Here is a 27,235-nt window from a genome sequence, read left to right on the forward strand (position 1 = left end):
CTATAGAGCTGGGCTGGCTGTCCTAACACCCTGAAATAATAGTTGCAAACCTTTTCCTTCTTGCTGCCAGATTTGGACTCAGACACTCAAACAGATTGGCATTGGTAGTGGGGCTATTTTAAGTTAGGTTGCTGTAATTCGTTCTCTTCCGGCCAGTCACCTGCCATCAGGACACTTGTTATTAATTTTTGCATGTGAGCTTTGTGAATTGCTTACATCTTATTTCTAAACAATATCAGTACCTGGAAATTTCAGAAAGGTGAAGAGGGAGTTTTTGGGGAGTGGCTTAGGAAAACTCATCTCCTTCAGCCTTAAATGGGATCTGCTTCCCATTGGCTTGGACAGAGGCTGTACCTGTGTTTTCCAGTATTTTACTTGACTAGGTTTTAGAACAGTCTGTGCCCCAGGAAGAGTGTAATGAGGAAGGAAACCCAGCCCTTGGGTGCTTGCCTAGAAAAATGGAAGTATTGCTGTAGCATGGATAGAGGTATTAAGTTATTAATGTGGTACATCTGTGTCACTTCGCACAAGTTTCAGATGTACCTCACTTAAAGTCTGCCTTAGTGTGCCTGCCCTTTTAGAAACTTACCACTGCTTGACTTTGCTGTTTATTTGGAGCCCAAGTACTGTAAAGTAATTATTAGAAAACATCAACTTTGGATTCAAAGGTTTATTTCTGGTCTTTGTGATTACTGAGAAAAAGCAGGAAAAGATCGAACCGAAAGTCTTTGTATTAAGAAGGGGAGTATAAATAAGTTACGCTTTTAAAAATAATGCTTGTGTTAATTTTAAATGTTTTTATTTGGAGGGTGGGCTGATGGCTTTGCATTTTTGAAATTAATGATATTGAAGCAGATTAGAGGAAGAGTCCCGTTCTGCAAATCTTTTCCCTCCTTTTCCCAATTTTCAGAATCACTGGCTAATGTATTTCTGTAAAAACATTTTTAAATAGTGGTAGTTAAATAATACAGAGAGAATCAGTTATGCTAAATAGTGTTCAACCAGCATGTACTGAATGGGAAAAAGCATAGTGTCTTAATTAAAAGAAATGCAGGAAGCTTAGTAATTGTGAAGCATTTTTTCACTGCTTGAGGATTTGTGGGTGACTAAGAAATGTATAGACTTGAGGTTTTTATTTTTTAAATAAAAACCAGATATGTGTCTTCATCCTTTGCTGGCTTGTTGACTCAATTTACTTGGATGGAAATTTGCAACATTTAAAACAAATTAAAATTCATGAATCATTTCTTCTTAAAGGCACAAGCTTTCATAGATACAACAGTTAAGACTTCTAACTGGTTGCACACATAAATGCTCTTTTGGATATTTAAACTTTGTACTTGCTCCCTTAAAAAATACAGATGAAAGTTTTGATAACGTGGGATACCATAGGCGTTACCTGTTCTAAGGTAATTATTGTGCTTTTGAATAACTGTTCACTTTAGTAGTGTTTTGTGTCTCTGCTGTTTCCTACAGGAGCAGTGATTAGTTTGTAGCACAGATGTGAAGAAAACATGATACCATGGCAGAGGGCAAAGACATGGTTTGTAAAGCTGGTTTGCACTGCATTGGACAGTCTGCAATCCCTTGGTACTTGTTGTGAGGTTTTTCAGTTTTGCTGTAGTGATCCATATACGCCCTTAAACTCCTAGGTTTTGATGCTTCTGCACTTGTATGGTGCGATCCTGTTCAAGAGGGGGAGGTGTCATTTTGCGTAGGGTGCATGCGTCTTGGATTAAGATCAGCATTGTTTTACTCTATGGTAAATGAGCATGTGAATTTTCTTAATTGTTTTAATTATTGTGGCCAGTTGATCTCTGGTACAGCTAAGTGAACTTTTTCACAAGCATTTTGTAAACGTGGCAGGCTTTATCATGAGGTTTGAATTTGAGCTTTCATGGAATTTGCTTAAAAATGTGACTCGGAAGGTAGGTGAGCAGTCAGTGGATGTCAACAGAAAATAAGAATCATTCCAGATAAAAATGCACATTCTTTTTCAAACACAGTGTTTCAAGCATATTTCAAATGGTTTGATGTAGTTCAGAATTCATTTAGGAAGCTCGTTTCTCCACTGCTGTAATATCCACGTACCCAGTCATCGTAGCACAGCTCTAGGCACTGTGGTGGTGTTCACAGAAGTTCCATCCGTGGCTTGCTTTTGAATTCCTTTGCGGAGGAAAAGGGGGAGCAAGTTGGGCTGTTTGTAGTTATACAATGCATATATACAGTGCATGTGCATGTGTATTGCTGAGAACTAAAGAAGTTGTATTGGAATGTAAAATTGTTATGAAAAAAAAAACGTAAAATAGACAAATTGGGAAGCAAAGCAAGAATATGCTCTTTTGGATGTTCCTTGTTAAGACTTGATTTGTACCATAATGGATTTTTACTGAAAGCTCTGTTCTTTTTTTGCAGAGAGGATTTTTAAGAACTCTGGAATTGTGGACAGTGTGTTTTGTTATGTGGGCCAGATAATTAGTGTTTGAAGCTTAATCAGACAGAGCATTCTGTAACTATAACTGGAAAACATACAGTGCCTGCAAAAACAAACCCATCCAGTCTTGTACCTCGGGTGGCCTCCTCTGTACTTTTTATTACATGACCCTTGCTTTTCTCATGCAGCCTGCCTCCCATGTGACTGAGATCCACCTGTGACTGGTGTTTCAATCTGGGAACCCCACCCAGGAACACATGCCCCATGAAGCTGCTGCATCTGTGGATGTTTGCTCCGTTACTATATTCACCAATTTCAGTGTGTGCTGTTGGTCTTGGCGGACCGAGAAAGACATTGGGAGAGAAATACACTGTGGAACTATGAGCCTGAAGAGCCATTTTAGGGAAGAAGTATATGCATAATAAAGGAGGAGGAACTGGCAAACACTTGAATTTGTCTTGGTAAAACAAAATTATTCAAATATCCAGAGTCCTTTTTTGTGGAAAGCAATAGAGAAGAAATTTATAGGTCATTAAAAGACTGAAAACTTCATAGTAACTCAAAATTCTTATGCTGTTTATTCTCTTCCACTTCCCACAACATTTTATTTCCCTTGTAATAATTAGTTTGAACTTTCATCTATTTCTGTGGATCAAGTTATTTTCGTACAACTTCAGGATTTTTTTATATTCTTTAAATCTTTCTTCTAAATAATGTTTTTTAATAACAAAAAAAGCCATGAATATATTATAATTTCAATTTTCATGGTGTGTAAAAGATTTCTGCACTAGGTCTTTATTGTTTTTGAAGAATTCATCACCCTAGTTAAGAAGCTTAATATAAATTAAAGAAGGTATTAAGGAACATTAAGACATCAAAATGTGGAGCGTTCTTTTCCTTTCGATTGCTCCAAATGCAAACAAGTTGAATAAAATGCAATCAAAGGGCCTGTTTGGAGAACATTGAGTGGCTTTACAGCTGTGCTGTAGAGAACCTCTGGTAAGAGCATAATTCAAATAAAAAGGCCTTTCTTCCCTTCTCCTAATTCTCTTTGTTGTGGTGACAACAGAGTACAAGCCTGATAAAAATTTAATCACCTTATCTTTTTAAAGCAAATTGCATATTTGTTTACACACAATATACATAACATAAAAAAGAAAAAGCTGCTATCCAATCCCCCTCCCCTTCTAATCGCATTAAAGACCCTTGCCTAGAAGTTTAAAAAAAAAAATTCAATGTTTTATTCTTTATTCTGAAGTCCCATTGTTCAGGATTGCTTTATGAAGGCAGCCCAGGGGAAGATGAATATCACCAAACTTAAACTCTGGACCAGCACTGAGGAGCAGATGCCTGGGATACGTGAGCAGAGTTGGTCCAGCTTAACTGGCTTCTGTGGTGCTCACTCCATGTCAAGAGTTGCAGGCAAGATGGGAGGATTACAGACAGGCGTGCGGATCTAGCACTTTGATTCGAAGCTGCTTTGTAATGAATTGCCTTTGATTCTGTGTCAGATCTGCTAACTTGAACTTTTTCCACATTGTATGCATTTCTGAAAGGCTGCTGTAGGAGAGATTGTGTATTGGTACTGGTTTTTGTTGTTGTTGCCTTTTCACTAGGCTTGTTGCCATTTCATAAAAATGCAATCGAAAGTATCTTCTGGCCCACTGCTGAGTGGCTCTGGGCTGGAAACTCCTTCACTGGATATAAATTTAGTCCCAGTGGGATATTCTATGGGTTTTTAAATTATGAAAGCTCCTATGCTTAATGGTTCCTTGATCTACTTTTACGTACCTAGCTGTACTCTTTGGGACATTTTTGTCATTTTTTGTTCCTCTTGATTTGAGGATTTAATCAGCAAGGACCACCTCAAAAATAAAATTTATGAAAATCTGTCCTGTACAACAGTCACCATAGACTCTCCCAAATTTTGCTCATTGTGTTGATGTCCACATGTTTCTTTCCTTCTCTCCCTTCCTGGGAGAGTACTACTTAGAAGTCTAGTGACAATAGTTGTGATTTTAAGACACTGTTCTGTCTTTGTTTTGAATGGTCTTGGATATTTCATGCTGACCTGCCTGTAACTTTTCTATTGTTGAATTGTAACAAGAGCCTGTCTACATTCCCAAGCTTCCAACCACATTGCATATATTTGTAATAATAATTTGATGTCCTTATTAGTTCCATTATTTTTTCACAGCTGCTCCTGTTGTGCACTGGGCATTTTCCATGCACTCAGTTTTTGCTTCAGGGAACTTGAAGAACATGCAGACTAAAAGCACAGTGTCAGTATGAGAATTGCCTCTCCCTGTTGGTATGCTAGGAGAATGAGTATAGTGCTTAGGCTTGATAGCAATGACTGCATGGACCTTGAGGGGTCATTAAGTGAAAACAGAGTTTGAGTAATTGCTAGTGTGATATGTCAACTGACATAATTGTGGCCTTGTTAATGTACTGAAAGTGCACGTATAGCCTATGCAGAAATTAATTTGAAAATGCTTTCCTTTAGGCTAATGGGACAGTGTTGGGTTTGAGGCCAAAAAGATTACCTTAGAGGTTGTCTTGTAGCTCTGCAAGCTGATCCATTGTATTGTGTGTACATTTAATTTGTGTAGCCCAGACCTAGTAATCATGGTGTATGGGAGTCTCGCATGTAACCTGTATTAAACCTGTATTAGAGCTAGTTTCTGGCATACAGAAACAAAAAACTGTGTAGAGCATACAAGTTATAGTTATGTTCCAGGAGAGTTGCCCTAGGAGGGCTTAGCAAACAAATAGTTGTGGCACACAACATTAATGGCAGTTGAAATGTATTGACCTATAAGACAAGCTTGAGCTCAACCTATTTGTACTGAAGTATGGCCAACTAGTCGAGAAATTAAGATCTCAAGCAGGCCGCTTCATTTCAGAGCTGCTATTTAGGGCTAAAGGGTATGTTGGGTTAGGGTGCATTTTGGAAAACCCACTGTGGGAACTGCAAATATATTTCTAAAGTGTGTGTGGGTTTGTATAGACTTAAACGAGATGGTTGCAGAGCAATAGTATGATAGGCGGTGGGGATTTGTCAAGTGCAGAAATCTAACCTGCTACATGGCTTCAGATGATGGTGATCCATTTGCGTCCAGTGTTCAATTATTACATTTTATTTTTTGCTGGCAAGAAAAGGTTGAAACGTGGATACATTATGTAAATTTGGGAAATTTGATAATATAGCCCGATAATCTTGCTGGAAATTGAGAATTATAAAACTGTGAATGAATGGCACACTCTCAATGCAATGTGGTATAGGGTGGGTGTCCTTGGTGTAGATGACAAGTTTAGGACTAAGAGAGAAGAGGCAGTCAAGGCACGTATAGGGACATGTGGCATCGATAACCGTTCAGCAGCTGATAGATATGGTGTGGTAGTGGAGTCTGTGCTCCATTTAGCAATATGAAAAATATCAGACTGAAAATCAAGACGCTGACTTCATGCAGAGGGTATGGCAGACTAATTAAAGAAGAAAAAAAAAAAAGTGTACCAATTGAGACTGTAAAACTCTTCCTGACCTTGAGAAAACTCCCAGAAAGCTGTGGGAAAGTCCAATCTGTCCCCTCTGAACTTTTTTGTGGTGTTGTTTAAATATAGTAACTGCTTTTTTAATTAAAAAGAAAAATTAGATGGCGTTTCAAATTGTGTCCATGGTGCCTTGGGGACCTATTACAGTACAAATTACCCTATAGTATTTAGTGAGGTCTTGTTTACTATTGTGTGAAGTGAGGGTTACCAGTGTAAGGATGTAGGACAAGAAGGGCCCTTCTTTGAAAGTCTGCCTCTGCACATGAAAGTGACGCCAGCAATTGGAAGCAATTTGTGGAATTGTTTGATTATATTAATTATGGCACCAGCAAACAGTGCTTGGGAAACAGTTTTGTTTTCTTGCATTCTTTCTTGATTGCTTGCAGCAAAAGCCAAGATACAAAATGTGCCTTTAAGGACTGCTGGAGAATGCAGTTCAAGCCATTGTGTAGAATTGGCACTGAGCTTGAAAGAGTTGTGTCCAGCTTGATGTGAGAGCTTTCCAAATACAGCTTCGGCCTGAATTTCACCTAGGTCAGCCTCCTGAATTAAAACAGCTTCTGTCTTCCTCATCAAGGAATAGTATTTCCCTGCTAAGTAGGAGCCCATAATGAAATCCATGTTATTTCCAGTAGTACCACCTCTTAAAATAATGTCTTTCAGGCCAAAAGCCTGTATAAATTTAAACTGGTACACAAGACTTAATTCAGTTCACCACTGAACTGCAGCCTTCTCTGATGTGGTATGGGGCAGCTCTTCCCCAATTTGTGGGAAAATGTTTTAGTAGTTAAGGATTTCCAAACAGTCTAACAAGCTGAGACTGCGGGAATAGCTCTGCTGATGCAGGCTGGCTGTCACAACAGTGTTTGGTCAGGACATGGGGCAGTCTATTTCTGCTCAAAGTGGCTGTAAGATGTTTTTTATCTTGTCTGTGTCTTCAAACAATGAATTACAGATATTTTGCGTAGATCCTCAGTACCACACTGAGGCATTAGTGTAATTCTCATTTGGAAGGAAGGAGTCTCCTTGAAGGTTGATTGCTCTCCCTGGCCAACTTCATGCTGTAGTCCTATTAATATTCACAAGCCAGGCAAGGTCATAATAGCAGATCTTGTACGAGCCAGAAGAGGAAAATGAATCTACTCTGGAGTTTGAAAGTCTAGCAGAATATTTGAGAGAGCTGACAAGAGATGTGGGGAAAGGTGGTGTGAATTCAAAATAGAATTACTGGAGAATTGTGAGGGGATTTGCATAAGTAAAATTCATTGCCTGATCTGTGAAAGTAATTGAAGCTCAAATCCTGAGCTCCTGAGGGTGGCAAGGAAAGGAGTATCCCTTGTTTCTTGAGTGAGTCTCTGGTCAACTATTACATTGAATTTGTCTAGGTAATCATATTATGCTTGTTGTCGTGGTGATGAACACTTAAGAGCAGAGTAGATTGGCTCCTGTAGGAGCACTGTACTTAAATCTTTTGGCTAGAAGGGTTTGTAGGTGTTGGCATACTGACCCTGCTGTCAGGTAGAGAATTCCTACCTGATCTCAGGCTCTAGTTAGTTCAGGACACAGTTTTCATCCCTGTTCTTTCTAAAGCACCATATGTTAAAGGCAGACAAATGGGGTGCCAAGTTAGTCAGCAGTCTGTAGATGACCAGTCATCCAGTCTACTAGGTGTGTTGTGGCATACTTGATGTTCCTGTTACAGTGGTTAAGGGCAGAGTAGCATAATACTTTGTTCTTGGAAGTCTTACAAAGGTGTCGCTTTTCCTGATTAGCTCAGGGTTTTATTTTTCCTGGGATACTGAAGGAGAAAACCGACCACTTTAGCTTGAATATAATCAAAAGGTAGGATTTTGGATATTTTTAGCAGAGTAGAAGAGAAACAGAGTTGCTATCTAATGGTTTAATGTAAGGAGTTCAAGCAACAGGATGTTACATTTTCTGTTATTCTTGTCCTTTCTGTCTGACTGTAGAGATAACTGTAACAGGAGGGGCTGGGCAAATGGATCCTTTGATTTTGGGATGCTTCTGCTTTTTGTTTGATTCAAACCTCCAGGGATAATTGCATGAGCTTTTCGTGCTTTTAGGGCACAGATCAATGATAACTTTTTTTGTAGAACTGCCAACATGTTTTGGGACTAGATGGAGAAAAATATGTGCTTGCTAATGTATGGTGGGACTCTGAGAGTCAGCGCATGTTCCACTGCTATTTCTCGTAATTTTGCCAGAAAACGGTGATGGATTTATTCTTCTTGTTTAAAAGTTGATCAGAATCTGAAAGAGCTAAGAGTTCTCTATTTGAACCTTGTACCCCTCTTCTAACATAGGTAAATAGGGGGGTTTGTATGAACATACATAGCTGTTGCAAGAATTGCAGGATCACAGAATGGTAGGGGTTGGAAGGGACCTCCGGAGATCTAGTCGAACCCCCCTGCTAAAGGAGATTCACTTAGAGCAGGTTGTGTGGGATCGCATTCAGGTGGGTTTTGAATGTCTCCGTAGAGGGAGACTCTACAACCTCCCTGGGCAGCCTGTTCCAGTGCTCTGTCAATGTAAAGAAGTTTTTCCTCACTTTCAGGTGGAACTTCCTGTGCTCCAGTTTGTGCCCGTTGCCCCTTGTCCTGTCACTGGGCACCACTGAAAAAAGCCCCATCCTCTTGACTCCCCTTTAGATATTACGAGCATTGGTAAGATCTCCTCTCAGTCTTTTTTTCTTCAGGCTAAAGAGCCCCAGATCTCTTAGCCTTTCCTCATAACAGAGAGGTTTCAGTCCCCTAATCACCTTAGTAGCCCTCTGCTGGACCCTCTCCAGTAGCTCCCTGTCCCTCTTGAACTGGGGGGCCCAGAACTGGACACAGTACTCCAGATGTGGCCTCACCAGGTCAGAGTAGAGGGGGAAGAGAACCTCCCTTGACCTGCTGGCAACACTTTTCTTAATGCACCACAGGATACCATTGGCCTTCCTGGCTATGAAGGCACATTGCTGACTTACGGTTAGCTTGCTGTCCACCAGAATTCCCAGGTCCTTCTCCGCAGAGCTGTTCTCCATCAAGTCAAAAAAAAAAAAAAAATCAAATTAGTTTAGAATTGTGTTATGCTGAAGTACTGGTTTCTTGAGTCCTGCAGTACTGGCAAAAAGTTTCTATTTCCTTTCAATGGTCCATCATTGCAGTAATCAGGGGAGAGACTGATCTTTGTCCACTCTCAATAGCAGCCTTTCTGCATCAGACTGTGGCGTGGATGTCTCCATCTGGGGCTCGAATTATTTCTGATTTTCAGGTCAAGCAGCTTTTGTACTCTCCGTTAGCAGGAGAGTTGATGCAGGCACATGCTCCTTAACTGTGTAATGAAGGTTCAGGCTCCGAGGGTTCAATTTTAAGGAAATCCTGAAATTGTGAAAACCAGCTGTTACAAATAATCCATGGTAAGTGAGGATTATCCCCAACTCTTTGCCTCTCTCAAGTTTTGCTCCTTTTTTCCTTTCCTCAAGAAGAAATAAAAATGGCTGCCTGTCATATTAAAAGGTTACATTTGCCTCTGATAAAAATTATTTCTGACATCAAATGTTCTATGTTAACTTGTTCTCTGATGTTTAGTCAATTTTTAACATTTGAATGTTGACAGGAAACAAGAAATTGCAGGTGGTTGAGTCTCCTATCTGCAGTGTTTAAAGGAAGTGAATAGGATATTTTTTTTTACAGAATGGAAAACCGAAGTTCAGTTTCCCACTGAAACTCTGCTCACGAATTCCTGAATGGGTTAGGAGGCTTGGAGATAATATCAGCAGGTCAAGAATAGTCTAGGAATTTGTTAATATTGAGTGCAAAAAGGAATATTTTCTATTCCTGTGGTAGCTACTGGTGTAGCCTCAGTGTGCTTTTTCCTAACACGGTGGTAAGAATCCTGAGCCAGTGCTTTCCCAGCAGACCACATCAGGTGCCATTGCAGGTAGCTGGTGTAATACGTTTGCTGATTTTTCTATTAGTAGGATGAACTTTTAATTTTGACCTGAAAGCCAAGTTCTGATGAATCAGGAGACTTGACATCTTTTAATACGATTTTTCTTTTTTCCTCCATTACGATTTTCGGTGTTGTAAGAAAACTGTGTAATCATCCATGTTGATACCTTCATGTTCATCAGTGCCAGCTCGGATAGGTAGCAGTAGGCTTTTTTTACAAGTGTGCATATGAGAAGGGAGTTGCTGAAGTTCAGCAAAATATATTGTTCTCCTTGGCTCTGCTGGAGAGTATGCCCTACAACCTATACTATTATACCTGTTTTCAATGATGTGTTTATCAGTTGCTTAAATATGACTCCTGTTTCTGGGTGAACTACAAGGAGATACTGTGTTGTTTTGCATCTCATCTATAATGTGCCTAGTATTAAGTCTTTAAAATATTCCATTTGAACACAATGTTTCATAGCTTTGAAGGAGACAGGACTATTCCTAAATATTTAAGAGATCTGTGGAAAAACGAAATAGGAATATGGAGAAGGGAAATCTGAAAAATAAAGTGGAAAAGGAAAGAGAGATAGAAAGCACCTGAAGGGCAGAATAGCAAGTGGAATTGGGAGGGTCAAGGAAGAAGGAGCTGGACTTCAGGAGAAAAAGCAAGACCACACTTGGAGACCTTTTGAAGGAGCAGAAGACTAATAAGCAAAAAAACAACAAAGATGACAGAAGATGTTTATAAGGAATGACAATATTAAGTGAAGGAGGATGCAAAGTGGGGAAGTTATGTCAAAGGAAAAGTAGGATCCAAGCTTACAGGTAACAGTTGAAATAAAAATGCATATGGGTAAAAAGCACAGCAGTACTCCTTCACCCTACTGTTGGATTAGCAAGAGGAGATACTCATATCAGCTTTTGTCCTCCTTCCAGCTGAAGCAGTAGTAGTAAGAACAAAGCAAAAGTAAACCATGCTGGTTATGGACGTTTATATCCTTTGTGTGTGTGTGGTGATTTGTGTACTAGCTGGCACCCCCAGCACCCTGGGATGGAGACTGTCCCTGGACCTGGCGCAGAGACCCCTGGGCTCAGTGCAGGGGTTTATCAGGAGGCTTTGCTGAGTCCCTGTTACAGGGAGGCCTGGTTAACGTAAGGAGAAAATGAAGCGTTAGAGAAACCTTAAAACTTGTGTAGGTATGAGTATCTTCGGGGTGGGGGGGTGTGTGTTTGAAATTGATTGCCTATATTTATAAACGAGAAGGGGTCCAGAATTCTACAAAGTGAAATTTTCATATGAAGTTATTGAAATCTGTATGTTTCTATGCAAATTTCTTGCATGAGTAATTGTAAAACTCGAGTCTACAATGCATTTTACTAGGTAAGATACTGCAAATCACTAAGAAGCTAGCTTTTATTAGTGAAAATTGTGTAAAACGTTGCATTTATTCATCGTTTTCTGCATGTGAAACTGTTCTTAGACTTGGAAAATATTTTTCCTTATCACTTTTAATTTGAATTTGAAAATTCACCTTTTATTTTTTTGCATTTATAAATGGCTCAGTTTGGACTAAGTCCTTGAGGCCATGCTGAGACAAAAGATACTGTATTGTTATTTGTTTATTAACAGTAGTTCAAACTAAAAGCAGGAAGGGGATTAAACTATTTTACAGCTACATTTTCATATCTAACCTGGGTTAGTTGATGTTACAAGTACATTTTATATAAGACCCATCTGGGCACTTCTTGTTACAGACATGGTTATAATGGGTGGGAATGAATTTGCTAAGCTTTCAGATATCTTATGTGCCTCTGAGGACTGCCCATTAATAATATTAATATATAGGTATTTTCCACTGTTGTATGCAAGGCATTTCTTAGAACTTTGAAGCTAAAGTCTTTTTTTAACACACGGACCTTTTCAATTTAATCCATTAGCAACTTGGCAAAATAAAGTAATTGTCCAACAGAGGAAGAAAAAAAAAATCTATTAACATTTGCTACAAATCCAAGTAGTACAGGCAGCACTTAATTAATGGAACAGATTTCTCACTATGTATTCAAGCTAACATAGCTATTGTTCAGGAGAGATTAGACCCTTAATGTAAGTAAGTTAAACTAGACCTCCATCTAAAAATATCCGTCATTTCAGCTATTAAAGGTCTGATGTCTTCTTCGGTGACAGATATATTTCCCTTCATTTCCTTGGTTTTGTGAAATGTAAAGTATGCATTGTATGTAACGCGAGAAATCTGTGGAGGTAGATGAAACCCTGATTGTGCCTCCCCGCCTGTCTCTCCCTGCCTGCTCCTTTGTGCTGCTCCCTATCAGAGAGCCTCTTCAGCCCTTAGACCTCCTGGCACCAGAGCAGAAAACCAGAAAATGCCATTTGTTAGGGTATGATGCCAGCCACCTAATCTGTTTGCAGAATGAGGGCCATGGGATCTGATTAGGTAATTTAGATACCTTATGAATTTAATAATGAGCTGCCTTTGGCTGTCAGCCTGTTGTTTCACTGGTAGGAACTACCGCATTCTTCTATTTCTTCTGTAAACTTCTTACCTGTATTACCTTATTTGAGTCCAAATAGGTGTTAAGGGCTGCAGATGAGGTATATCTTTACTTTTCCATATGGGGAAGTTAGTGTTAGGGTGGAGGAGGTGAGATTGCTCAGTTTTAAGTACACTTTTCCCGGTACAGTTCCGCACGCAGCATATCCTTTTTTTCTTGAAAGTGAAATTTTTCAAATGTGAGGTTGTTTAAATGCCTAAGGTGGTGAACCAAGTTTCAGATGGGTTGGGCCATCCAGGTGCTCACTGATGTCATCAGCAGTTTTTGAAGCTCAGTTTATCCAAAGTGATTATTTCATCCTCATGGCTGGGATTTCCCTACTTGCTGATGCAGTCGAGTGTTGCTCTGGGGCAAGGGGCTGACCTGCCCAGGGGGCATCGCTGCCCTGCGCGGCTGCAGGCAAGGGTTTGCAGGAGCAGCTGAGGTGCGGATACCCGCAAGCGAAAATTTTGGCTGCAATTTTAATGCCACGTCTCCTCCCTTCCTCTCTCCTTTCCGTCAATTAGCATTTTTTGGAAATCGGAGTCTCACAAAGCCTACTAACATAAATAGAAGTGTTTTAGGATTTGTTTACTTTAATTAATTTAAAGTGTGTCTTTCTGAAAGGATTTAGTTAAACATCTTTCTTAAACAGCAATGTGCCAGTAACAGCAACATTAGTAATAGTAATAAGACCCAGAAAGGGAAACCAACTAGAAAGGAAAACGACGTGGTTTTTTATCCAAAAAATAACTGGTCCTCCCGGGAAAGTGGAGGAAACCCTGTTCAGGGCCACTTACAATAAAGCTGGTCAAAACAGCAGAAAACATACAATGTGAAATAAATCCTGCAAAGGTAGAGAGCAGGACTGCATGAGATCGCTCTTTTTGCTGTTTTTATTTTGTTTTCATAAATTTTTTTTCTGTTGCTTTTTTTTTCTCATGCAGCACCCAAGATGTTCTCAGAGCTTTCCAAATAGGTGCTTTTCATAGAATGATAAATTATTTCTCTTAATGAAGATGGAGTGATTGTAAGGCTAATGACATTAATGGGGTTTATATGAAAGCATACAATTAGAAATCCAAAACAGCTGCATCAAACATGAATATACAATGTAATAAAACCATAATAAGTATGTGGTCAGGCCACACTGTAGTATCTAGTTTGATTAAGTGAACCTTACACATGCAAAGAATAGTCGTTATCAGACTTCTCACCCATCAAGGAAAAAGTCTCAAATTGTTTTCACAATTAAATAATCATTACTTTTTTTTGTATTCTGCTATCTGAAAAGAGAAAACTGCTGCTGCCTTGACTGTGAAATACAAGGTCTTGCAGAACTATGCAAAGTTGATTCAGCTTGATGTTTGACTTAGTGTAAATGGTAGCTTCTGTAGTTATATACATAATGTGTTGCTTTGCTCTTGTGCTCTTGCATTTTTTTGAAAAAAGCAAGAGCCCTCTGTCTCCAAAAGCCTCCCCATGGCTGGGCTGTGGGGCATTAGGGCTGTTGTACAACCTCTGGTTATGAAATGGCAAATTGGCAGTTTCCTGGTTTTGCTTCAACACTTCCTTGTTTCCCCCCTTCCCTTTGCCGTGCGGTGGGGATGCCACTTGGAACAATTTGCTACCTGACACAGCAAGATGAGAAGGTGGGCTCTGGTGCTGCTTCCCCCTGCAATCAGCTGTAAGTGCCTCTAGATGTGTCTGTGCTGGAGCAAATCACCTGTGCCTGTAGACCGCCTGTCTCCAGTAAATCATAAGCATCTCAATCTTTTTGTCAGGCTGTGATATGAGAATCCGCATCTGAATTTCAGTATGAGGCGAGAGAAGCTGATTAAGTGTTTGAGATAAGGTTATGTGACACCACAGGTTAAAAATACCTGAACTGAATTTGGCCAAATGCCTGAGAACCACATTGCACTGTATTCAGGTGGTGCTGAATAAGCTCCCAAGGAGTTTGCTGTTTTTGCTTTAAGAAAGCAGTGCTTCAGGAGTGGTCTTGTAGGAGCTGCATCTCTTGGTTTACAGTGTTTCTTTGGACTTCTCTGTCTTGTGTTTCTTACCTAGAATGTCACCAGTATGTTGAGTTAAAAGAAAATATAAAAGCCATTCAGGAAGAAAAGGACAAATATTTTTGTTTGGCACAAATGTCTGGAGAAAGACTTTGAGTTAGATCCCCAGAATCCTACACAGGTTAATTCTAGTTCTCCTAAAAAGTGACAGCTGAAACCCTTGACAAATGCTGTATGTTTTAGCCAAAAAAAAAAACCAAAAACAAAACAAAACAAAACAAAAAAACAAACCAACAAAAAAACCCCACAACAAACCACCAACCCAAAACCCCTCCCAAACAAACGCAAAACTGTAATTTGTTAAAGCTGAAGCAGTGTGCTTCTAGCAGGTCTGGGAAGTAGACTAAAGATGTTCAAGAACCTTCTGACTCCTAGGACCCTATATAATTTTAGTATTTTACAAGTAGTTTTTCATTCATGACTTACGTTTTTATAAATATTCTTATTGATTTGAAGAAACCTTGGGAGGTGTGGGTAAAGAATAGGAAAGGTCTGCTGAGTAGAAGGCTTAGGCCAGGCAAGTTGGTCTGGTTTGTTTAAATTTTTGCTTAAATTTAATCTTTAAAAGCTGTAGAAGGATACGGCCAGGATACTGCACTGGATTTGGGATATCACTTTTCTGAACTACGTTTGAAAGATTCTCTTATTTTTGGTGTGAGTTACCATATTCCAGAAGTGTGATGTGGAAATGTGGCTTTCCTAATGCATCTGATTTACTTCCTTATTTTCTTTGGTTGATATCAGAAGTAAACTTGTCTGTTCATTTTTTTCCAGTTAGACTGAAACGTGATGTTGAGCATGTTTTGTCATGTGTGTTCTTGTTTTATTACAGATGGGCTGAAGCCAGATACCAAGATGCTTCTTGCTGTTGCTGCCAAGAAGAAATCTAAGGCGGGGAAGGTGGATGCAACCAAAGAGGATGAAAGCAGCAAGAATGATTCAGCCCAACCTGTTACCATCTCTCTTCTCTTTAAAAGATATGTCTTTGACACACAGAAGAAAATGATTCAATCTTGAGAAAGCAAGAGAGATGTCTGATTGCACCTGAAAGACCAGACTCTGAAATGAATTCAGGTGGAATGTGTTTCTTGTCTGAATGCATTAGACCTGTTCCTTCCTCACAAACGGAGCCTGCAAGCTCCTGCTGACTATGTGCCTCCTTCCAAAATCTCTGCAGTCTGGTTTTGTTCTGTTAGAATCTGCTTATTTTGTCATTTTTGTGGTGTGAATCTTTACAGCCTCTCAGAGAATGTCACCTGCTGGATGAGCACATTCGGGTGTGCGTTCTAATAGCATTGTTTTTCTGGAGATTTGAAGTTTCTCTTAATTTAAAAGTTTGCTACCAACATTAATCTAAATCTAGTCAAGATGTGAATTTCATGTGACCCACAAAGTGTAGATGATTAGTCTAGGTTTACTTCCCCAAGCAAAGTGGGGGACAGAAAGCACACAATATAATAGGTGAAACCTAAAATGAGTGTTTCACATTCCTTCAGCTGCAACTCTGTAAGATGCTATCTGTGAGATGGTATGGATCTTTTTCATAAATATGATTTTTATCTAAAAATGTTTTTCATATTAAACATAATGATGCATGTGACTGAGAGTCTTAATTGTTCTGTCTGCTGTTCCAAAGGTTCAGAACCTATCTTCAGTGACATTTTATATAGCTTTTCTGAATTTCCTGCCTGTTCTGTGGTGAATCCTACTCCAGAATTGTTTTCTTTTTTTTTGTAAACAAACTATCTTTTGTGTGTGAAAGAAAGTTGCCTCTGGAAATAGTCAGGGGGCATTATTTCATTAAAATAATGATAAAAGATTGCAGTATAACTCTTGTAAAATTAATATCTCCAAGATGCTTTAGAAACCATTAGCTGTTTAATAGGGATTTCATGGCTGCTTTAGTTCTTCCTCTCAATTTCATGTCCTAAGCTTATAAAAAGGAGAGCACTGATAATGTCCCTTCATTATTTACAAAGCATAGGACACCTTAACACGAAAATGAACAACAATTCCACAGGTAAGAAAGCTGCAGTCTGGAACAGAAATTGGACTCAGGCTTGGCAGCATGGGAAATGTTAGTTCTGCCTTTTGAACAAAAAATACTTCTGCTTGTTGATGTTAAGTAGCAGCCTGTGACCCATTTGCTGAAGCCAGGCATAGAAGATGACCACATGTGTAATGTAAATGCATTAGCTGCACATGGAAGTAAATAACTGTAATAGATTGCTACACTCATTCTTATTAATAATACAATAATACAATTAATAACACTCAAAGTGTTATTAATCAAGTATCCATTGATGGGCGTGAGTCCATCATGCTAATGTGATCCTGTTTTTTTCAGTCTTTTTCTTTTCCTTTTCAATTTCTGGATGACCAAAGTGGATACAAATGGCAAAAATATCAGCTATTGTAGGGTATTTACGGCTGGACAGTTGTGAGACAGGGCGAGTTTGGTGTCTAAACTAGGTTGATGGTGCCCCTTTAAATCAGAACAGAATTAGTGCTTTGTGGAATAATCCCAAACAGTTTCTGCTGAGTGAGTCCCAGCAAAGCTTTAGCACATCCCTTAAGATTATGGGGTATGCTTTCAGTGTGATCCCAGAGGAATTAGGCAGGCAACTTCAGCTATGGCTTAATGTGACTTGTGCTGCCAGCCTTGCTGGAAAATGTATCCTTCTATAATGAAAAAAATGCATTTCACACCCCTGTCACCTCTCCTTCCCCATTTCTCTCCTCTTCCCAGACACCCCCAAAGGCAGTCTTTGGAAAGAATATTTATTGTTATCTTTCTTCTAAGCCTTTATCAAATCCTGTTTTGTACCCTGCACTGTTACCTCTGCTTAAGATACTGCTGTGATGGAAGCTAGAGAAACAGATGACATAGAAGGAACGCTGTTAGTGCCATTCCAGGTTAGTCTAAGAATTATTGGTATAAAAAAATCTCCTCATTTAAAAAAAAACATAGTGACTCATTAAGGAACTTGCATTTTTATCTGTATAGTTCTAATGTTCTTGCTGGATTTTAAATGGGTCACTGAATTCTGCCAAGTCTGCTTGGAGTTTTGGAAAGAAAAGGGCAGTCGTCAGGAGAGGTGGCCTGCTGTGGGATATTGTTGGCTACTCCAGAGTTGTTAGCCTTGCACTCACAGGGTTTTGTCTTTCTCATTCCTATGGCAGTTTTGAATAGTTCTGGAGAGGAGGCTGTTAAATAGTGGTATATATTTTTACAAAGCACGGTCTGATTAATGTTTTCCCCTCTACACTGTGTATTGCCTGTAGCAGGATCAGTGAGTCAGTTGTTATGGAACTTGATTTATTTCAAAACTCATTAGTCCTGAATACTTAGTTTTGCAGCCCTTTGCTTGGCTGAAAGGTCTTACAGCACTGATGTCCCATGGTTTGTCTGCTTGGGGTGCTCCAAGGGAGGGAGCAGCAACAGCTTCCAGAGTTGGACCTTCATTCCTTTCCCATCCAGTCTCCTGTAATAAACTTTTAAAAATCTTTCCTTCATCTTCTGTCTCATTTCCAGACTAGCATACTAACTCAGCATCTTTCTTCCATCATCAGTCCAAGACCTAACCTCCTCCTCCTCAGTGCTTTTATTTCCCATCTTTGCTTGTTGCTTCTCCTTGTTCTGGCTCTGCTCTTTCCTCTGGAGAAGGAGATGTAAATCTGGGTGCTGGCAGGGCTCCCACAGCAGGTGTTGGGAGCCCAGGATGCTGGGGAAGGCTCTTGCCCTGCAGCTTATGCTAGCTCCTGTGTGCGGTGAGTAACTGCCTGTGTTCAGGCACTTAGGCTGTGACTTGGGCAGAGTCTTGTGGACAGAGATACTACTGACCTAGTAGGAGCAGGCTCTGCAGAGGCATGCATAGCATGCCTCATGTGAGTCCTTCACCCACCACCATATCCTGGCCTTGTGCTTTCTAATCTTCTGTGCAAAGCCCCCGTTGCAAAGCCTCGTCCTTTTATTTTGCTCCCCTAGCAGAGGTTTGTGTAGGACAGGCAGCCAGAGAGGTAACTGTTGAAGACTGGGGTTTGGGTTTTTTTTGTGCGTTCTTCCCCCTTTTTAATTCCAAAATGAGAACTTAAGTGTGCCCAAGAACTTTGATTATAATATGCTATTACTGCAGATCTCTGGCTGCTGTCCTGAGGCTGTTGGATACACATTCGAAAAAAGGGTGAAATGGTGGAACAAAATGATTATGGGAAAATCAAAGCCTTTAAAGACATTTGTAGGATGAACAGATGTTCAAACATTCTTTTATTTGGTTTCCAGACAGACGTAGAGACTTTCCTTTCATCCTCATAATCAGTGCATTATGCTGTAATTTGTAAAAATGGCATTAAAAAAATATTAACAGGGTCATATTGTGATCTACTGACTCTGTGTCATTAAGCCGTGAAGTTAAGAACGGCAACTGGGAACAGGGGTTAAATGTTGCAGAACGTACTGTGCTTGCATATATTGTCAGACTGTATTATAATGAATCCAAAATGGAATAAAGATGTAAGGAGGGTTTTTTAATACTACTAAGGTTGTCAGTGTTACAAAACTAGAAATTATTATGGCTGTGCAGATGTTCGGTGAGTAATACATCTTTGGGTTGTGGGGAGAGCAGCAGTGAGGAAAGCTTTGTTTTTGCAAGCCTATTTTCTGCTTTTCCTTGGAATTTTTTTTGGGACTTCAGTGTGGCTTACGATACTGCCAGAGGTCTCGAGCTGTGAGGGTCAAAGCATGCAATCGTGGTAGCCAGGATTCAGTAGGTGGCATCCTTTACTTGGAATCAAAACTAAATCTCTCCACCTAAAAAAGGGGTATGTGCTGCCATTGATAATGAAGATTTTTGAGTCAAGCTTGCAACCTATTTCTCAAAGAACAGTTTCTGTTAAAAACTACAGTGCATTTAATGACTGGGGCAGAGCCGTTAACTCCAATCTGTTGACCAAACCCTAAAGTACCAGTGTCCTTTCTGGGTGTGTTTCTGGCTCTTTTCTTCAAATTTTACCAATTGTGCAAGTACCTGACAATGGAAAAATGAGCCATCTGCACTAGCGGAGTTCTTGGCGTGTACGAGACATCTCTTTCTGGGCAGTAGGCACTTTACTTGCTTGTTGGAGCTTTGTAGTTGAACAGCCACAGGGTGGCAGAGCAAAAGTGAGAGCCCGGTACGATGAGGAGTTGGAATGATGCAGTTATGTCCTAGAGCAGCCATGTTCCATCTCAGGACTGTCTGTGTCTCACTGCTGGGAGAGCAGCTCTGTATTTGCATCTGTAAAGTGCTCTGGGATCTTGTGAAATGAAGGATGAAAGGCAGCAGAGGAATGCTACAGTATTAGCAGTTTCAAAAACTCTGTGTTTTCCTTTTAGTTTAATATCCCTAGTGAGCTAGAAAGCTTGCTATTTACAAACACAGGAGTTTTAAATGAACTTACTGAGGGTACAAGTAGCATAATTTTAAGACTGAGCCTAGCACAGGGAGCTAACATGCCAAGCCTGGGAGAAGGGGAAGAACTGTATGACTACAGTGTGGTGAGGCCAGTCTTTCTAGCTGATGGTCATCCAGAAGAAATTCAAGGGTTTGGGGAGGTTGTGTTTTAGTAGCAAGGTATTGGAGAAAGGGGAGTAGTCTTCTGGGATTCGCCACAAATTCTCCTGCTGTTCTGTGCAAAAACAGGTTAAAAACGTAATTTGATATAGTTGTGGCTCCACTGTAGATAATACATAAGAGGGGAAAAAATATGGTGGGTCTGTTTATTTCCTGTTGCCAATGCCAGAATATGGAGTCTTTCCCATATCTGCTGCTGTGCGTGCAGTGCTGTTTTTAGTTCCAGTTGTTAGTGGACTTAAGAGTTTAGGATAGAATGGGGTTTTCGTTCCTCAGTAAGTATTACAGTTCTCTTTTTTTTTTTTTTTTTTTTTTTTTTTTTTTTTTTGTCTGATATGGGTGCTTTTCTGAGATGGTGTAATTAGTCTGCAAGACTCATATATTCTTACCCACCCCTCCCACCCCCCCAGAAGGTAGCTGTTGCTTGTCAAAGGTGAATGCTCTAAGGGACCTCTTTGTCTCAGAGCCATGTGTTTCTGATATGCATTTGTATGCTTTTCCTAATAAATGACAGGAGAGGGAATCTCATCTAATTCTTTTTTCTTTTTGGAGCTCATGCTCAGAATCAGCTGTGAACGGAGCTCATCAAACAGAATCAGAAAAAACTATGCAAGATCCTTGATAAATCTCAGCCCTACCATGCCCTACAAGGCTTGTTCTTAAAAAACATGACTTTTTTTTGACTATCGAGTCCTTGCCAGTCCTGCTGGTTCTAGTTCATGTTTCTTAACCAAAGGTAATTCGAGATCTGGATTAAGAGCTGATAAACTAACAACGCTGGTAGTGACTGAGGTGCCTGCTAGCACCATTGTGTGGGCATTTTGGCAAAACTGATCTGATAACTTATCCTTTAAGTCACTCAGGCTGTTCGTTAGCTCTGGAAGGTTCTGTTTAGATCAATTACTTCTCCTTTGATTGGAAGTCATGCAGTCATTTTGTGTTTTGGTTGATCATTTTTTAGATTTCTCAAAGGCCTGATTCACGTCAGTCAGAGATACTCCATCCTTCTTGGACCGCAAAATTGCTTTTATTAGGCTGTATATGGTCCCTATTCAGATGTGTAAGAACCAGTTCTTTTATGCTATTTTCTGTGAAAACTGATATTTTAGTGCCTATAAGTTCAATCTGACAGTTAGGAGTAATCCATGTCCTCATGGTGAATTCATTCCCAAAACAGCATTCCATAAGGACAAGCTGAAACTTAGACCCCACACAGTGGTTTTGCCTAAATTTCTTCCTTTTTGCTAGGGTAAGCAATCTATCATCTAGTTTCCTTTCTTAAGCTTTGCTTTAACCAAAGCTGAGTTGAACTCTGCACCCTCTGTGAGAATGCTGTTCTGTTACCTGGAAAGATCAAGGTTTTCAGAAGCTGTTCTAGACAATGTCAAGTTACTGGAAGATTATCTACATTGGTGGGCACCTGCGTTAATATGTATGTCATTTCTTTTCTGTAGAATGTGAGTCATAGTGACTATGAGGACATTAGAAACAGAAACAGGGTATCTAGAGATAATCATTGGAAGAAAGAAAAGTTGCTTATTGTACAGGAATCGGAAATAAACAAAATTATTCCCTCCCACCAAAAAAAATTAGGCATCTGAGATGTTTTTGTTGCCTACATGTATTCCGTAACTTCCCATCCTTTCTTGCTACTCCAGAACATATGAAGTACCTATTTTTATGTTGTAGCATAGGAATGATTTCTGTCTTGCTGACAATATCCTTTCTAGTGATTGACTTCTTGGTTGTCACCACACACTGAGCCAGTGAGTATAGAGAGAGAATTGAGTGAATATTGCAAAATCTGTTTCCTGAGTTGTAACTGCCAGTCGTAACCTTGGCATCATGTAATTTTTGGCTATGTGCTTTAATTAGTATTTATCTACTTTTAAGCTTGTTTGCCTCTACCCGCTTGGTTTTGTCTGTTTCTTCGGGAATTCCTTGCTGTGTAGGGTGACTTCTGTGTTTTTCATAGTGAAAGAATCTGCGAATTGGTCCTGTCTGTGCATTTAAACCCTTGGGCTGAGGTACTGAGAAAGGAGGGAGAGGGTGCCTGAGTGACCTGTGCATGGCTCAGGACACTTAACTTCAAAAGTGATTTTTGCATAGGGAGTGCACATGCACTGAAAGCAGAACACAGCTCATGCAGGGGGGTAAGCAAGCATGCTTTTATTTTTTTCAACTGATTTTTTTTTTCATACCTTGAGATTTAGACATAGAGTTAATGTTCTGTCTATGATGTAGTTTTAATTTGAGTGAGACAGTAATTGAGTTCCATAGGGTGTTGTTCAGTGCATCAAAACCTGTGTTTCTTAAGTCTTATCCTCAGGTGCTTCCTGACAAAGATTATATAGAGTATTATACCTATGGCAAAGGTTTGAATTGTTGGACTAACTGCGAAGTCTTACTGAGAAGCTTTTTTCTCTTTACTTTGCATCTTAAGATACGAGAAGGGTGAAGGGTGTCAGACTGATTTCCTTGGCAAATGGATCCTCTTGCAGCTGAAGGGAAACGTGGGATGGCATGAGGGCAGAAAGTTGCATAGCTTCACTGTGACAGTGAGTGAGATGTGTTTTCTCATGTGTATCTATCTTGTTTCTTTTTTAGATGAACTAAGGTAGGTTTCAATTGTTAATGAACGTAGAAGGGAAACAGAAGGGATGATGTTATGTCATCTTATGTTTTTAAAACTGTAGTTGGGGAGCTCTGGCAAGAGAAGCATTTTGTTTGGAGAGAAATCCAAATCACTTTATACCTCGGGGGGGTGTTGTTTTGTTTTTGACTCCAAAGATTGATCTCTGCTTACGACCCCACCGAGTAAGTGGACAATTTGATCTCCATCCATTCAAAGCTGAGTTGTAAATCTCATTTGCCATCTAGCAAAGCATGGCATGACTGGGCAGTTTCAGGGAGACATCCAGGTTTAGAACAGTGGAAAAGCAAAGAGATTTGCCAGTTTGGAATGAAAATAGAGCTGTCAGGAATGCACAGCTGGACAAGAGGCACGGGTTTAGGCTTAAGTGTGTTTGTAGAGGCCTAGAATTGCTGTAGTAATAGTATTGGAGCACACATTTATTTAGTAGTTTAATTTTGTTGTTATAACAGGTATATAGATGTTTAAGCATCATAGTTTTTTAACAATTTCTTTTTAAAGTTGTTGCAAGATCAATATTGAGTAGTTCTGTGCTAAGCATTTTCATTTATCCATTCCGAGCGCTGACCATATTTGACAATTTTTGCCCTTGGTATATGATGCATTTCAAAAACGTTATGTATAATTTGCTCTCACTGATATGTTCGTGGCAGTAAATTCATGCCCAGTTGATGGGTACAGAATTGGAAGACTGAGTTTAGTGAGTTGTGCGCTCTCACATGTAGGATGTTGCAGGGGTGGAGCTGAACGTTCAGACTGCAGCTCCTGCTGCTTCTCTTCCCACATTTCACTCACCTACCATATGAAGGCCGCTTCCGAGTCTGCTGTTACTGGCCCTGAGGGTAGTTAGTCCAGACTCACCAGAACATTTTCTTTCTTTCCTGGGACAAAAGTAATAGAAAGTCTGAGGTAACTTCATCTCCCACTGAGACAATGCAGACAGAATTTGTCTATTTGTTCCTTGGTCCTTTTTTATTTGGTCTGTCTTCCAAAGGCAGATAAGATGGATTGTCTGTTGCATGTCATGCACCCTAACAAAGAGGAGGCTTGTCTAGGTAATGTTACTTATCTCACCCTACTAAACTGGGCACATTTGCGGTGGTAACTCATGGTAACTTTGTCTTGAATTATTCGCTTAAAATGCTAACATTAATATGATCTATGAAAGAGCAACAAAGACCACCTTCAACTTGTACATAAGGCTTGCTAATTTGCAACATTAGTTTTGCTGGTTAGTGTTTGGGTTTTTTTCCCCCCCTTAATTAAAAATTTTAATTAGAGCATGCTGTGTATTAAGATGTTAAAGCTTTGACTGGCAGTTTGGAATTGCAGAAGGATCAGCTGTCTCTGTAGGGCTGTAGCACAACAGGGATTAGCTCGCACCCTTCTGCCTGCAGGTATATTTTGCTTCTTGAGTTGGATCATCAGAAAATGTTTTCAAGGTAGCATTCATCTTCCTGATCAGACCTAGTCTGTTCCAAGGGACAGTTTAGAGGAGATCCACAGATTCACTGATCATACATAGGGTGAAAAGACAAAGTCTCAAAACTGAATGACAAATTGGTGAATTGTTGGACTATTTCACCATAGTGTTGGATCAGCCTTGCCCTTTGTCTGATTGCTCCAGTTGTGGTGCTGCCAGTGCAGGGAGTTCTCCCTGTCCCTGTTTTTGGAGATCAGTTACTATGTTGGCACTTCTGCAGCTCCGGTTTTCAGTCCTGCCTAGTAATGTAGAAGAGAGCTGTCTGAAGAGTTTTCACCATCTTTGCTGCTGTCAGCTGTCTATAATACACCCTGCATAGCATGTTGCTGGGTGTGAGGGAGCCTTGTGGGCTCATGTATTTTGAGTTGTTCAGGCTCCCTTACCTCATTTTTCTTCTGCTTTAAAGCAGATTTGTGGGAAGATAGGGATAGATTCTAAAACATTAGCATTTAATGTTGGAAAGTACGAAAACTTCTGCCACGGATAGTTATGGAGTAACCTACTTGTAAGGGAACTGTTTCCCCAGACTACTCACACTTGGTGGATATCTTGTGTCCTTTGAGCCTGAAGATTCATATTTTTGTTCTGTCTAGTGTAAATGTGGGTTTTTCTGTTATCCAGACAAATACCTAATCATTCAAAAAAATGCTGAAATGCATTTTCCAAGATATCTTGTGGCACTCTAACCCACAAGCTAATTATGAAACTGCAATTTTAATTTGCTGGTTTTAGTTGATTTCGTGTTCTGCTGGAACAGAAGTCATGATTTCCCTTTCTCCTTGCTGTTAGTTTGTTTACCTTTATCGGATGTCATCTATATTTTGAAGTGCAAATCTTTGCAATCTCTGTTGGTATAGAAATCTAACCAAACTTCTAATGGTTTTATTAAATCAATATGCTCTTCAAAATGAAGATTGATCAGTGGCATTTTAATAATTTGCGTAATCTGTCCCTTTTCTTAAGCATTTATCCCCCAGAGTGCTGCTGTGCAGGGTCCATGGTTCTTTTGAGCTGTTCATAGCGATGCTCAAACCTTATCATCTTGGATGCTTCTGCTAATGTATCAGTGTAGTTCAATTTATATGTTCTTTGTGGTTACCTTTCACTTGTTGATACCCAATTTCAGCCTAGCTTTGGCGATGCTTAAGTTCTTCCTCCTTCCTCTTCCTGCCACCTAAGTTAACTTTGGGCTATTTGCAAATCTTGCCCAATTACATACACTTCTTTCCTTTCTGGAAGGTCATTAAAGTTAAGCAACACTGACATTAGCATGGAATTTTTTTAGCACTCTCTTAACCTTTCATTCAGTTAAAGCCAGACTCTTGTGTTATGTCTATCCTTTTTTTTCTTTGTTGTTTTGTTTTGTTTTGTTTTTTTTTTCAGGTGGTCTTTGGTAAGGCAATGGTTTATGAACGTGTGTGGATAATTCCAGTGTAGTGGAGATGCCCAGTTTTCTTTTGCTTTTTTTGGTGCTTGATGAATCATGTTGATCAGGACGATTAGCCAGCCTGGTTTTGATTGTTGCCTCATGGTTTTACCTGCCACTGTAGTAAGGTCACACTGGTCTGTAATTCCTGAGAGAATTTTTAACTTCTGTTTTAAAGAAAACAGTAACATTGGTTACTGCAGTTAAGTTATGTATTTCTGTTAGTGTGCGAGTCATTTAATAATGCTGTCAGTAATGCAGCGAAGCATTTTAACAGTCATTTTCTGTAGATTATCCACTTACTTAGTGGACTCGGCCATTTTTATGCCGATCAATAGAGTTGAGTAAGGGTACCCTGGCTACTTAAAAAAAAAAAAAAAAACAACCACATGAACACAAAAAAACCAAAAACAAACAAACAAAAAAAAACCCCAAAAAAACCCAAAAAGCTAGAGAAGAGAGTCTTCTTGTAGTTCAGAAGCACGTTCCTGGTTTTGTTTTGGTATGTTTTGCCATACAGCAGTAGAATAACCTGAATCAACAGTTGATAATTACTGAGTTTCTCCCTATTTTTCTGAGCAGTTCTAGTCCAAAGCTGATCACAAAATTGTCTCGGGTGTCAATGTAAGTTCTTATGTTCTTCACCTGATTGTGAAAGCAGTTCTTGTTTTAAATTAGTAAAACTGAAGTTTTCGTTATTTATCTGAACTTTAAGCTAGCACTGCAGAATGAGTTCTTTGCTGGAAGGACTTTTGCAGGTGTCATGTGTCTTGAGCCAGGCAACCCTTGAGGTGTGGTTAAGCAAACCCACCATTACCATTCTGCACTTGGCTACTGCTGGCTTCTGCCCACTTCAGTAACTTCCAAGTCCAGTATTTCGGTGCCATAAAAAAAGGAACATCAGGAGAGGCTTTGCAACAAGACAGAAATGAGCAGAGATGTAGAAAATATGCTGTGATTGAAAAAAAAAAGGCTGATTTAATTAAATGTTTATGGTTGGGACGCTCAGGTGTAAACAGCCTGTGGCTCCTGGCGTGCAAATTATGTGTCTCTTTGTGGCTGATCTGTCTGTTTGTGCTTGCAGTACCAGAGTTTCTGCCACTCTGAGCTCAAAATATCAAATCCAGGTAAGTGACTGTGCGCTAAATGAGGTAGTAGAATCCCTTCACTTAACCACGAGAATGCAGCCTTTCTTGGAGGGATGGTCAGCAAGAGCACAAGTTACAGTGCAGCAGTGATGCATGCTTTCCAGCTTGTGGCATTTGTGTGTTAAGAGGAGGAGCTCTGCTATATGCATGATTTGGAGAACGATATGATAATGTCTCACTCTAAGACTGCACCAAATCAGATGGAAAGTGTCTGTTGAGCTTCTAGTCTTTCTGACATCTCAGTTTCTTTCTTGGAATCCTGTGGCTTGCTTTGTCATGTGAACTTGGCAGCGTTGTTCAAAAGAGAAGCAGTTGTTGTTTTAAAACTTCTCGGTGAGTTTTGGACTGACTGTAT

At 39.8% G+C, this 27,235-nt stretch overlaps 1 protein-coding gene across 1 annotated transcript in view; it reads left to right on the top strand.

Moving 5' to 3' along the window:
* EEFSEC (eukaryotic elongation factor, selenocysteine-tRNA specific) overlaps nt 1–16,158 on the top strand; it is a 126,228-nt gene extending 110,070 nt beyond the window's left edge. The window contains exon 7 of the mRNA XM_086469937.1: nt 15,391–16,158. Coding sequence (XP_086326063.1) covers nt 15,391–15,575 — 185 coding nt within the window. The 3' untranslated portion in view covers nt 15,576–16,158. The remainder of the gene's footprint in view (nt 1–15,390) is intronic.
* The last annotated feature ends 11,077 nt before the right edge of the window (nt 16,159–27,235 follow it).

The sequence above is a fragment of the Leptosomus discolor genome, chromosome 9 (assembly GCF_034619465.1).
Source record: "Leptosomus discolor isolate bLepDis1 chromosome 9, bLepDis1.hap2, whole genome shotgun sequence".
Taxonomy (NCBI): Eukaryota; Metazoa; Chordata; class Aves; order Leptosomiformes; family Leptosomidae; genus Leptosomus; species Leptosomus discolor.